The following is a 13,244-nucleotide window of genomic DNA, read 5'->3' as shown; positions in this document are numbered from 1 at the left end:
GGACTCCTGGGTTCTTTTCCCCACATTAAACAAAGCAGGTCCGAGAACCAGGACTCCCTCCAGCTCAAGGAAGGGAGATCTAGTGACGTGGGACGGAGGGGATCAGAGCCCAGATGCCTGGGTTCCCATGGAGGAGGACGGGGAGGACTTCCCCCCATCCTGTTAAACAACTGACACCTGAAACCTGCTTCCTGGTAGCTGATGGAGAAACCCTGGCATGTAACTTGTGGGAGGTTACCCAGGGTGGGGTAGTTCCCAAAAGGCTTAGCTGGCTTAGCCTTCCCAGAAGGGCTCTGGGGCTTTTTCCAAGCATGTGGAACAGGAAACGGGAAAGGGGCTGTGGTACAGCATTGCCCCTCGTGATTACAGCTAGCATTGTTGTAGCATGTGCCACAAACCAGTGGTTCTCAACTTCCTGAAACTCATGGCACCCCTCCTGGTACTCAAGACACCCCTCCACAACTTCAGTGAATGGAGCAGCACTCCATTTGAGAAACTAAATGTATTTATTGCAGGGCTTACTTCCTTGAAGAGGGAGCTGGCAGTGGGGGCAGAGGAGCAGCTAGGCAAGGAGAGCCTGAGCCTGCCCGTATCTGCTTATCTCCTCACACTTCTTGCAGCACCCTTCAAAGGATCTCACGGGACTCCAGAGCACCCCAACACCCTGTGAAGCACTGCCATACTCTCTTCCCTTTTGCTAACCGTGTAGTCACCAACCTGATGTGTCGTAGAGCTTAGAACCAGGACGCAGCTTTGCTCTGTCACTATTAAATTTATTATAAATGTGAAATGACTGGAAACTCGTCATTGCAAATCAACCACTACTGTAAAAACCACTTGCTTACTTTGGTTGCCCTCCTGCTGGGGTGAGAAAATAGCACAGATAAATGTTCAAAGTCCTCCTTTGTGCAGTGTGAAAGCTGAAAGCAGGAGGGCAGCTGTCATCCCGACTCCTCCATGATGGAGGATGGGCCTGGGCACTGTCTGCCTTACCACAGCTGCGTGAAGTTGAAGCGCACCTTGAGCAGGTAGCGCATGCGCACCTGGCATGGGTCATAGATGATGAATTCATTGTAGTTCAGGGTGTAGCCATGGGGGTTCACCACACCGGTGTCCACAGCTGGTCCTAGAGGGACCACAATACCATCCCTGCCACAAGAAAATGACAACAACTGAAATCTTCAGGCCTCACAGACAAAAGCTCCCTGCTTTGAACCCCTTTTTTTCAGTTATATCCCAGACCCTGCTGGAATCCAACTACATTTGCAACTGTGGAGAACCTCCCCCATGGCTGTTGTGGGCTAAGAACAAAAGGATGTTTCTGAAAGAGGAAACTCCTTCATGCCAAGCCTGGCACAGGTTCCTACAGCAAACTCAGTTTATTTGCACACAGAACTTGGCTGGAAAAAAACGATTGGGGGGCGGGGGGGGGGGGGGAAGAGATGCATAGTCTCTCTCTGCCTTTCCCCCACTGCCAAAAAAAATTCTATAATGGGCAGGAGGGAATTTAACTTTCCCTCTACATTCTTCCCCTTAAAAAGGAGATGGAAAAAAAAAAAAAGGGTCAGGGAGCATCAGGATAGCAAGAACTGTTCAATGTTATTTGAACCCAGCAGTCTTCCTTGTCCACAGCAGGGGGGCTGGACCCAATGATCTCATGAGGTCCCTTCCAGCCCTAAACTTCTATGAATCTGAATGTCAAACTGAGTTTGATCTTGCAACGAATGCTTACACAAGAAAATATTCTTCAGCTACATAAGCAAGAGAACCCGGAAAGCAGCAGTGAGACCATAAATACTCAATGAGGGTGTGGTGGACAGTAAGGATCATTTTGGTACGACTCCAAAAGCCAGTGTTACTTTGTTTGTTTTCAGTCTGGCGTGAACCATGTTGGCCACAGAGGCCAAGGCAGAGTGGATAATCATGTACAGAAGCGACCTCAAAACAGGCATGGCCCAATGCTCCCCACCCTAAAATTCTGAAAGCACCAGCACACCAAGTGGCAGGTAGATCTATTTACACATGCTTAGACAGCAAATCTATGGGTGTCAAATGATATGGCTAGGATGCCCATTTTAAGAAAGAGGACGCAAATTAACAATCCAGGTGAGTACAGGGCTCTTTAGTCTGATGTCAAAAGCATGCCAGGCTTTGAAACAAGTTCTGTGGGAAAGACTAAAAGAGATGGAGATAAATGGAAGAGTGGATAGACCGCATGTGGGTTTGCTATTGTGTCCAAGTGACCTAATGGCAGTTTTTGAGACTATAAGCCAAAGATTCTAGACAAAGGAAATGCCTATCCAAATACCACGTAGGAAATATCTACATGGCCTTCAGTCAAGCATCCAAAGATGGCAGCACCTGGGTGACCTTAGTCAAACTGAGGATTGTTAAGACAACTCAAAGTGGGCACGGCACTAGCTACAAGGGTGGTGGTGATGATGATGACGACGACTGAAAAGGGGCTCGCTGGAATGGGACAAGTTATTAGTAGAGCTCCTCAAGCACCGGACTTGGAACCAGTGTGATTTGGCCAAGGTTATTAATGAAAACAAGGTGGGATTGTGTTGATGAAACCTACTGCGGACAGAGGTAGGAGGCATTGTCAATGCAGAGGAGGACCAGGATATCAAAAGTCAGGCTTGGATGATGTGGAGGACTAGAGAAAATGGCATGACATTCACAAGTATAAAATATAGGAGACAGAAGGAAAGTAACAACCCTGTGGATAAAAGAGTCACTTCTGGGACCTCCAGCCTTGGACACAAGTCCCCAAGCCTAGGGTGGAACAGCCTCCAGACAGGCAGCCAGACAGACAAACTGTCTCCGCCCCATGGCGTCCACGATCTCAGAGCAGCTTCTGGATGCAACTTCCTCTCCTGTTGCCGTGACAAAAGCAGGGAATTTCTCCAGCCATGACCACGGCACCCCTGCCCCGCACGCTCTCCTTGGCAGATGGGGGTCAGGAGGAGCAGCTTTGTTCCTCAAGCAGGGGATACTCACAGCTTGGTGTTGTTAGCAGGAGCCATCTTCCCCATCCCCTTCGTGCTGTGCTTCCCGTTCAAGAGCTTTTGGGCATCAGCATTAGCCTCCAACAGCTCGTTGCACTCACCCAAGGCCACCTGTGACAGGAGAGGGCAATGGAGACCAACCTTCCTTCAGAGCCAAGGATGGAAGCTGGGTGTCCTGGCTTCCAGCTCCTTCCCCTCCCAGAGCTGAGATAGGAAGCAGGAAGATCCCAGTTCCCTCCTGCTCTACTGCACTGGCCTCTTCTCCCCTCCCAGAGCTGGGATAGCACCTGGGAGTCCTAAGCTGTGACACAGTCTCCCCCAGAGCTGGGATTGCTCCCTGCAATACAGCTGGCTCTGAAGCAGAGGAGAGCTTCACTGCCCAGGCACAGACACTGTGAACCACTCCCTGTCTTTGAGGCTGAAATATCAGCTCATTGTTGCCCAGTTCTCACCTCTGACAGCAGCAGGAGCCCCACATCCTTCTGACGGGAAGCAAAGCAGTAGTTGGCACTCTTGGAGGACATGTCAGCAAAGTAGATGCCTCTCCCAAACTGAGGGAAGATGAGACAGAGAGAGACCAGGGCTGGGTGCAGTGAGAAACACAGAGCGGTGGGGATACTGAGACCGGGGGCTCTAGAGAAACATATGGATGGGGGGAAACCAGAACTGGAGTAGGGTCCAAGGCAGGGACACCACGACTGAGGGCTCCACAGATCAAAAAAGGAAAGGGGAAGGAAGGATTAGAAAATGAGACACTGGAGGGTGAGAGGCTGAGGGTCTATTGGGCTCAGGGGATCTGATCCCGGAGGCCGGGCGGCCTGGTCGGAGCAGATGGGGCATCACTCACCATGTAGCCAGTCATAGGAGCCTCTGGGGGTGCGATCCGCAGCCCCTGGCTCAGGATGCCCATCCAGTTGCCCAGCCGGGAGCCATGCCACAGCAACACCCTGCCAGGGGATAGAAAGCAACAGAAGGGGTGAGCCCTATTCCACCTCCCTGCCCAACAGGCTGGGATACCAGTGACCTCTCCCCTGCACCCAGCAGCACCCCGACCTGTTGGGAAGGTCAGCGCGGAAAGTCGTCTCCTCAGATGGGCGGCGCAGGGCAAAGGCCTCCAGCAGCTCCATGGAGTAGTCCCGGTGGGTGGGTGCATGGGTGGTCAGCAGGTACTGCTCCAGCACCTGGTGAAGGCACAAAAGGGGATGGGCAGTGAGCCACAGAGCCCAAGCTGCTCACCCCTGCCCCAGGGACCCGCAGCCCAGGTGCCCTCTCCCCAGCCTGACCTCCCCACCTGGAAATCGTGGGTGTCCCTGTCCAGGGCACACAACTCGCAGCCCAGTCTGTGGTAGTGCCGGTCCAGCGGGTGCTCGTGGTCCTGCCTCTCTGAGCACACTAGCTTGATAGCAATTTCAATCTCGCCCAGGGCCTGGGGTGGGGGAAGAGACAAGATTAGAAGGCATCTCTCTCTCATGTCCACACACATACACACACACGCGCATGCATGCACCTGTCAGCTCACCCAACTGCCTCCTTACCTCCAGCAGCTGCATCTTTTCCTGCAGCTCCTGCTTCGTCCGGATCATTGGGGGTGTTCGGAGCCTGCAGGGGCAGGACACCAGGAGAGAGCAAGCTGGGGAAGGGGGTGCATTACATACACAGCTCATCACTTCCTGCCCTGGACAAAGCCATGGGGGTAGAAAATAGAGCAAGGAGGAAAACACAGCATAGATCCAGGGTGGGAGGTAAGAAGGCCTTGAAACTCATTTGTGGGGACCCCGGGGCAAGAACCATAACACTCACCAAGACAGCAAGAAAGAAAAGAGGAGGGGCCTTGAACCTGGCAAGGAGAAAGGAGACCCCAGTGCTGCCAGGATATTCCCCCTACCCCGCAGGGCTGGCAGAGAGGCCAGGGGATAGAGCCAGTCTGTGGGGTGGGGGTCTGTGCAGGGGGCCTGACCCGAAGTCGTGCGGGATGCGGGTGTAGAATTCGTTGCAGGCATCCAGCAGGGCCCGGCCAGTGCTTCCCTCTTGCAGACATGCCTCCACCTTCTGCAGCGAGCGGTACCCAGCCCGGATCTGCTCTGCTGTCAGCTTCCCTGAGGGTAGGGTGGGGGAGAGGGTAGGTCAGAGCCACCAGACCACCACCCGTGCCCTCCAGCAACCCCTTTGCCTGACAGGCCTCTTGAAGAAAACAAATATTTCGGCATGCAACCATACACAAAACCTCCAGAAGCCTCCCCTGCCTGCTCCAAGGCATCGGAAGACTCCCTGGGATCCCCCCGACGTGCTCTCACAAGCACTTGTGAAACACTTGTGCACAAGCAGTATTCACTCCTGTGCCCTCCAATACCCTCTCCCCTCCCCTATTTTCCTATTTGGTACCACACAGAACCCCCCAGCAGGGCCCATCCATGCTCTGGGAGGGACTATAAAGGTTACAACTCAGGGGGAGCCTAGAAACCAGCCAACTCCCCATAGGAAGGAGAAAGGAAGAGGTGGGAATATGTTGCAGGGTGAAGTGCAGAGATTTGGTTGGGGGGTGGGAGGGGTTCTCACCCAGTGGGGCCTTCCTAGTGTCATACTTCATCTCAATCACCATCTCCTCCATGGTCTGGATGTTACAGATGAGCTCCACCAGTGCCTGCACGCGGGGGTCAAGTTGGGAGGCTGGTTTGGCTTGGGACATTGCCTTCTCAGGGTGGCTTTCCTCATCCTGGGGAGCACAGGGAAGCAGAGGTCATAGTAGGGCACAGGTCTCCTACCTACAGGCCTAAATAAAACCCTACCCTGGTTGGTGCCAGATCCGGATAGAGGCTGGTAGACTCCCTCACCAGCAGGGTCAAAGTGCCCCCCACAGCCCCCAGGGTCATGGGATAGGGGTGCTGGTGGGAGAGACCTGGGGAAAATGCCAAGACAGATGGGGCTGGGCAGTCCTTGTGCAGCAGGCTATGCATGGTGGAGGGGGGCCTGAGGTGGTATTTGCTGGGCAGTGGGGCTGGGAGTCCACGTGCAGAAGACTGTATGGGAAGGGGTGGTGGGTCACTGCAGTTCTGGGAGACTCACTGGACCGTGGACCTGGTAGTCCATATGCAGCAGGTCGTATTTGCCTGGCACCTTCTGGAAGCTGCCCCGACTGGGCCAGCTGTTCTTTGTCTTATCCAGAAACCTGGAGACGGACAGGAAGGTCTGATGGCAGTTCAGGCACGTCTAGGTAGGGGGAAAGGGATGCACCCAGGGCAGTGTAAGCAGACACTCACTTCTTGGTGAAGACTTCCTTGGCTTTGGCAAGATCCCCAGCACAGGATACTAGCGTGTGCTGGCCTGGACGCCCCACTGCAGAGACAGAAGAGACCTGGTCATGGGGTCGTGGGGAGTGGGACTATGTTCCCAAATAACATTCCCATCCTCCCAGTGCCCACACCCTGCCCCTGAGAGACCAAAGCCAGCCAGTTCCACATGCTTCCACACCCCACCCTAGCCCAGGTGCCCCAGCTCACCTCGCCCCCACCGCATCCAGACACTGTAGCTCCGCTGCCCATCATCCTCCAGGAGCTGGATGATGTAGAACTTGTTGTTGTTGAACTGGAGGTTCGTCTGTGTCCGTGGGGAGGAGAGAGACAGTTACCAGCATCCCATGCTGAGGGGCCATAGCAGAAACAGTCACTGAAGAGCAGAAATGCACTGCTGAACTCACCTGGTTCAGCATCACATCATAGACGTCATCCTCCTCACAGTACACATGAGCCTGGGAGACAAGAGAGTCTATTCTGCAAACAGACATAGCACAAAGGGGGGCTGGGGTGGGATGGGGGCGGGAAATGGTTTGGGTGGGCAGGGTAGGGGTCTTTATCCTCTAGGGAGAACCAGGTTCTTTCCAGTCCCAGGGTAGGGAAATGGCTGGGAATACAAGATAGGAGACGGGTCTTCCCAGAGCCAGATTAACACATAGGCAACTTGGCACATGCCTAAGGGCCCCAGTCCTTCTCTCTAGGGCGGAGGTGTGAATGGCCCCCATCCACCTCCCTTCCTTTCCCCTCCTCTCTGCTGGCTTTGCCACCACAGCTGCAGCAGCTCCCAGCCCTACTCCTCATGGGTGGCAGCACTGGGGTAGGGTGGTGGTGGGGGAGGGTCTCGACCAGACCAGGGCCTAAGAGTTTGTTTGCCTAAGGCCCACTAAAGGGTTAATCCAGCCCTGAGTCTTCTTCTGGGGGTGTCATCTCCCATCAGGTCCCAAGGGTCTTTCCCTTCTATGGGGTGGTGACCCTGATCCGAACCCTGGGTGGGGGGACTGGCTGGCTCGGGGTGGATCATGTTACCTTCCCAAGCTTAGCAGAGCACTCGGGATCCACTGGTGCTTTCCCCTTCATTACTAGGGTCTTAACGGCCTCTAAGGGAGACAGAAATAGAATAAGGGCTGCAAGGCTCAGGATTCCTGGTATGTTTCCACAGATTAAAGTCAGAAACACCACAGCAAACCTCATAGGCCCGTTGCTAAGTGCAGACAGCAGCATTTTAAATAACGATACAGAATAGGCAGAAGTGTTTCATAAATACTTGTTTGGTATCTAGAAAGAAACAGGTGACCTATGCACACAACACAAAAAGGATGAAGTACTTTCAACCCATTAGTTACTAAGAAAGATGTTGGACGACATTCAGTAAAGGTACATACAGTTAAATCAGCAAGCCTCTATAACTTGCACCCAAGAGGTCTAAAACAATTGGCCCAGGAGTGCTCTCCCGATGTTCATTTTTAATTCACCTTGGAATCCTTAAGGCAGTGATAAGGCTGTGCCTGGATAACTGTGTGTGGCTTAGTTTAATATCAAACAAAATAAAGAGAAAGCTCATATAGAACTCGAATGATAAAGAGGTAAAGTGCAGGAACACAGTTTGTTGCCAGTCAGCATGGTTTCATGGAAAATAAGACCTGTCCAACTGTCTTGATTTCATTCTTTGACAAGATTGCTAGTTTTATTGATTACAATGTCTCCTATGAATATACTAGACTTTGGGAAGAGATTTGATTAGGCAGCATGCAGGGCTGCAATTTAAAAAAAAAAAATCAGTGGTATAGCGTATCCATAAAATCCATTGACAGACCACAGAAACTAGCAGTCGGTGGAGAATTGTGATGGCCAGAACTAGAAGAGTTAAAAACAAAAAGAAATCTGCTTTTTGAAGGTATCTGAAACGGTAGCTTATGGAGTAGTTTCCTGTCTGTCTGGAGAAATTATATATATAGCTTTTTATACTAATCTTCAGACAGCATGAACTTTAAAAAGTAGAACTGAAAATTATAACCGCAGGTGTAGCTGATTTATAAAATTTTGCTTAGTCAGTAAAAAAAATCAACAAACATAATCACAAGGCATAATTAACATAGTGGGTTGAACTTAGGTGGGGACATGTTAACCTCAGACCCCAAAGTGATGTGGTATAATCTGCTTATTGAATAAACTCAAGCTTAGGCAGTAACTTATTGTAATGATTTTTAACACCTTTTAATCCCATAAGATAACAGCTATGAAGTAACACTATGAATACCTATATAACCAAAAAATTAGCATAAACAGGAAAAAACCCACCCACATTAAGTAACGCTCAGGAAAGGATGGAACGAAGGGTCATTCCTGTCCCATAGCGAAAACCAGATCCTGACTGAAGGACCTTCCCCCTCTGACAGCCCCATTCAGACACGTCTAACTTCGTTAAATCAACTTGATGTGTATCTTCTAACTGAGAAACTATCGGTAAGTTGCTAATCAAGTGAGAACTCTTGGTTAATGTCTTTATCTGTTTTATTATCACTGTCAATTTTAATCTGTATTGTTATATTGTCTGTTTATTAGCTTAACCTTTTTACTAACTGTCATATGTGCAAACTGTATTTTTTGTTGTTATAAGTAAAATTTATTCTTTTTTACGTGAAACTTGTCATTGCTTTCCTTCCCAACATCACCTCCTCGATCCCGAACCAAAAAGCCCAGTAGCTAATAAAGTTGCACTGCTCAGTCAGTCTGCAACTAAATTGATATACTCACAGTGCCCAGCTGGCTTGTGACAGAGTCATCAAACAGGAGTGTTTCTTAGTGGTGTTCCATGCAGACCAGGGCTAGAAACAACTGTATTTGGTATTTCCACAGGTGATCCAAAAGGAAATGCAGAATCACTGGTCAAGAGAGTTTTCAGCTGGCCCAAGGAATGGTTTATGAGGATTAGACCACTGGACAGAGTGGCTGGGATCACCTGATGAGCTAGGCCCAAATTACCAAGATAAATTTTTTATGCAGTCAAGGTTCTCTGGGTAAATGCAATATCTTTTATTAGACCAACTAAATAGTTGGAAAAATTATTTTTTGCAAGCTTATGGGGCACAAACACTCTTCTTCAGGCATAGGGAGAGCCTGCTGGTGGTGTGTGTTCTCCTGGATGGAATAGAAGCCAATATGCAAAAGGCAGGTCTGTGAAAATGCAAATATGTGGCAGCGAGGATCAGAGGGAAAGGGAGACAATAGGTGTGAGCTCTGCCCATGGTCTGGAGGAAGTGTTGATTACCAAAAGTGAAGTTGCTACCTATGAGGATGAAGTGTGTGTGTGTAAGTTCGATAATACCTTTAGCTCTGTACTCTGAGTTGTAATCTTGCTCTTGTAGATAGGTAAGGCAGGCTTGGGTGCCATCCTGGTGAGGGATGTTGGTATATAAGCTGGTAATGCCCATGGTGGCTAGCCCATGGTGGCTAGGTGGGTATTGCTGGGAAGGTGGTCCGTGTTTTTATGCAATAGTCTAAGAGTGATGTTATGTGACATCATGCGAGTGGCAAGGATTTTTAGGGTGAACTGTTTTACTGGACCAACTATGTAGTTGGGATAAAGGTAGACAAGCTTTCGGCTGCTTTGCTGTATTAAAAAGGCAAAGATCTGACACAGTCAGGCTTTTAGCAGCTAAGCACACGGATACTGGAGGGGAAAGCAATGGCTCTGAGAAAGATGTGGGCTAAGAGCAGGCAAAAACCCAGTATGAGTTCCCAGCACAGTGTGATTGTCTACAGCCAAGACCACGCTGATCTTTAAAAGCAGACGGAGCAACCCGGATGAGGAAGAGGATTCCATCTCTGTCCACACTAGTGGCTTCTTGCACACACATATTTAAAATGAGGTACAAAAATTGGAAGCAATACAGGTAAGAATCATGAAAAACTGATTCAAAGACTGCAGGAAATGCCTGGCCACAAGAGACAACCAGCAGTAGGTCTGTTTGGTTTACCAAAAAGGAAAAAGAAAAAAAAAGACGTGAGTACTGTGAGGGTTTCTGTACTCAAGACTCTCCTTTACCTAACAGAGAATGCCATAACAAGTCAAAGCCAAGTCTGGTAGGGAACTGGGGAGGATTTTCTGCCTTCTGGGAAGTCAGACAAGATGGTCCTGATGGACTGAAGCTCTCACCTTTGACCTCTCCCCCATCGACTTCTTTAGCCACTGGGTCTGGGATGGACCCCCCACTCCGGGACCTCTTCAGTGCTTGAGCCTCTTGGAGGGCTGTGGAGCTGGGAGTGTAGCTCGCTTGAGATTCCTTATTATCAACCACTGCATCTATGGAGAGAGGGCACAGAGCATGCATTAGAGAGTGGAGGGGATGGTGCCCCTCCTAGAAGTGGCTGCATCTCATGCCAGACACCCTGAGCTGTCCCACCCCAGTGAAGACACCTAATGCTTGCGTGGCACTGCTGGGCAGTGGTCATCCTGACACTTCGGAGGGTGCGAGTCTCCAATCTCAGAGGACTCCAGCTACCTGGGCAGCATTGAATCTGCAGTGAATTTCCTCTCTGAAGTAAAGATGATCTTGCCCAGGACTCCCAGAACCAGCTAGACCAGACCTGCCCAACTGGGCTGGGCCCTGGAAGAATCACTGTAGTCTGGATCTTCTCCGGCTCTCAGCCTGTCTCTCTAACCACTAGACCCCATGCCCCTTCCAGAGTTTGGGGTGTTTGCCTTCCACTGTAGAAGGGAGAGGAGGGCACGGCTTTTCCTGGGATCTCTCAAATGTGTTTTAGCAACTCTCGGAGCAGCAGGACATTGGCTGCCATTGCCCACCTGCTTTACCTATGGCAGGTGGGGTGTTCATGTCCTGTGCCTGCGTCAGGGTTGACTGTAGTTTTGCTAACAGGTTAGATCAGCAGTACCAAAACTTTTCAGCCTGTGGGCTGGCTGAATGGTGCCGGACTCGTCCACAAGCCTGATCCAGTCTGCCGACTCAATCCAGTGTGTGATGCTGCCCCATCCAGGGCCCAATCCAGCTGTGCAGAAATGGCCCAGCCAGTGCTCATGCCACTGCATGGGGCTGAGGCCCAACACAGCTGTGCAGAAGCAGCTGAACATATGAAGGAATGGCCCACCCATGCAGCTGGATAGACCTCAGCTCAATCCCTCCATGTGAGGCCAGCCCTGGCAAGGCCAATCCAGCCACATGAAGCTTGGAAATTTGACTCTGGGGCAGCAGTGGCAGTGGTAAATCGCCACTTCTCCCCCACCACCAAATTTCTGGACCCATGAGGAGAGCCACAGGCCAGACGACATGGCTCTGCAGACCCGTGGGTTAGACAGTGGATTTGTTTAGGATGGTTTGGATAGGGATGATCCCACTGTTCTGGGGGACAGTACTAGGTGACCAGCCCTGCTTCTCTAGGTTTAATCACCGAATAATTGGGGTCCGGCCTCCCCTCATACCTGACTCCCTGCGGTCCATCTTGCGTTGATACCTGGTTCTCAAGTTGGTCTGGGTCATCTGGGCTGTGTCCAGCGTGTAGCGGGTCCGGCCAACAGTCATCTGCAGGGTTGGCTCCCCCTCCCCACGTCGCACCCGCTCCAGAGCTAAGCAGGTGTCAGCAGGGTAGGGGAGCCAGTCCCCCTCCTCATCGCCCTGCCACTGCCAGATGAAGTCTGAGACACACAGGAGACATGCGCCACCACTCAGTGGCCCCTGCATGGCCAGGGGACTCCCTGCTCCCAAGGGAGACAGGGGTGGGAATAGGACGCAGGCGTGCAGCAGGTTGTCACCCACGGCGGCTCTGCAGCCTGTAGTCCCAGAGGGAGGAAGACCCAGACAAGAAGCAGGACTCAGGTGCGCAAGATGCCAACAGAGGGTGCTTCCCCACGCCAACCTTTTTTAATTTTACTAAAATTTCTCATGTATCCGGTCAAACTAGCCAGATCAGCCCTACATCCTTCAAAAACCATACTACCGGCAAGTATCCTCCACCCCAAATTTTTCAGCCTGGGGCTTCAGATATTTCCAGATCCTCTGGCAGGCATCCTATGTTCAGGTACAAGCCTGGAGGCTTGGGGCTCAGATACCCCCGAATTTGCTTGCCCCGAGCCGTACGGCTCCAGGAGCAAGCTAGGGAGGAGTCTCCCATTTCCATAAAGTCGGCGCGTAGCCGAGATCCTCCCGCTGGATCTGGCCAGTGGGACGCTAACTACGAGGCCCTCGTAGGGAGTCGTGCCCGCAAGCAGACAAGGGTGCCCCCTCCACTACACCCTGCCATTTTCATCATGTTGCCTCCATCAGGGTGTTTCCCCTGCCAGGCAAGTGCACCAGCCCCCTGGGAATGGAAGGCCGGGACCCCAATATCCAGCATGGCCAGGAGCCCCCAAATCGCTCACAGGAGTCCTGGTCCCGGACAGCAGCTGCCACGGGTCTGTCCTGCCCTGTCTGTGTGTCTTGTTGCACCATCCTTCTCAGGTCCACGCAGGCCCCGATGTCCACGCTGGGCTTCCCAGCCCTGCAAGAGGCGCAGGCCCAGGTCAGAGCCACCTGCCCCAGGGGCACCGCCCGCCCACTCCCCGGCACTGACCTGGCCGCCTGCGTGAGCACCCTGCTCTGCTCCGGGGAGTACCAATGCCAAGTGCCGGCAGCATCCTGCCACTCCCAGCGCAGCTCCAGCTCCAGGTCGCCCGCCTCTGGCGCTGCCCGCTTGCGGCCCATCCCTGGACAGGCACAAGAGGGAAGGGACATTCGCTCTCCCAGGACAAACTCTCCTGGGAGTGGCACAACCCCCGTTGTCCCAGTGGCTCTCCCGGGAGAAACTGAATGCGCGGGTGGGAGTGCTGCACCCCCCTGTCTGCAGCACCCCATAGCCCCTTCACCCCTCGGAGGAACTCATCACACCCCCTGTACCTCCACAGCTGTGCGCCAATGAACCAGGAAGCAGGGGGAGGTCCGAATCCCTCTGG

At 52.1% G+C, this 13,244-nt stretch overlaps 1 protein-coding gene across 1 annotated transcript; it reads right to left on the bottom strand.

Annotated features, from left to right (window-relative positions):
* Positions 1-752: 752 nt before the first annotated feature.
* PARP2 (poly(ADP-ribose) polymerase 2) lies at positions 753-13,243 on the bottom strand. Its single transcript, XM_090051862.1, has 19 exons — positions 13,189-13,243; positions 12,866-12,998; positions 12,675-12,793; positions 11,739-11,951; positions 10,458-10,604; positions 7,328-7,398; positions 6,706-6,756; positions 6,509-6,605; positions 6,269-6,344; positions 6,075-6,177; positions 5,568-5,724; positions 4,969-5,107; positions 4,547-4,610; positions 4,303-4,437; positions 4,065-4,192; positions 3,859-3,958; positions 3,464-3,562; positions 3,004-3,122; positions 753-1,149 (listed from the first exon to the last, which is right to left on the bottom strand). The coding sequence occupies exons 2-19, from the start codon at positions 12,994-12,996 to the stop codon at positions 990-992; spliced, it is 2,109 nt and encodes a 702-aa protein (XP_089907988.1). The 5' UTR covers positions 12,997-12,998; positions 13,189-13,243; the 3' UTR covers positions 753-989.
* Position 13,244: the final 1 nt, after the last annotated feature.

Source organism: Crocodylus siamensis, chromosome 6 (genome assembly GCF_052110815.1).
Source record: "Crocodylus siamensis isolate JL-2025a chromosome 6, ASM5211081v1, whole genome shotgun sequence".
Classification (NCBI taxonomy): Eukaryota; Metazoa; Chordata; order Crocodylia; family Crocodylidae; genus Crocodylus; species Crocodylus siamensis.
Note: the sequence above shows the minus strand (reverse complement) of the source record. Positions and strands in the feature narration are given on the sequence as shown.

Coding starts and splice junctions, on each gene's coding strand:
- PARP2 (XM_090051862.1), bottom strand. CDS start 12,996: ATGGGCCGCAAGCGGGCAGCGCCAGAGGCGGGCGACCTGGAGCTGGAG. Junction 12,794..12,865: donor GTGCTCACGCAGGCGGCCAG/GTCAGTGCCGGG, acceptor CGCCTCTTGCAG/GGCTGGGAAGCCCAGCGTGG. Junction 1,150..3,003: donor CCTGCTAACAACACCAAGCT/GTGAGTATCCCC, acceptor TTCTTGTGGCAG/GGATGGTATTGTGGTCCCTC.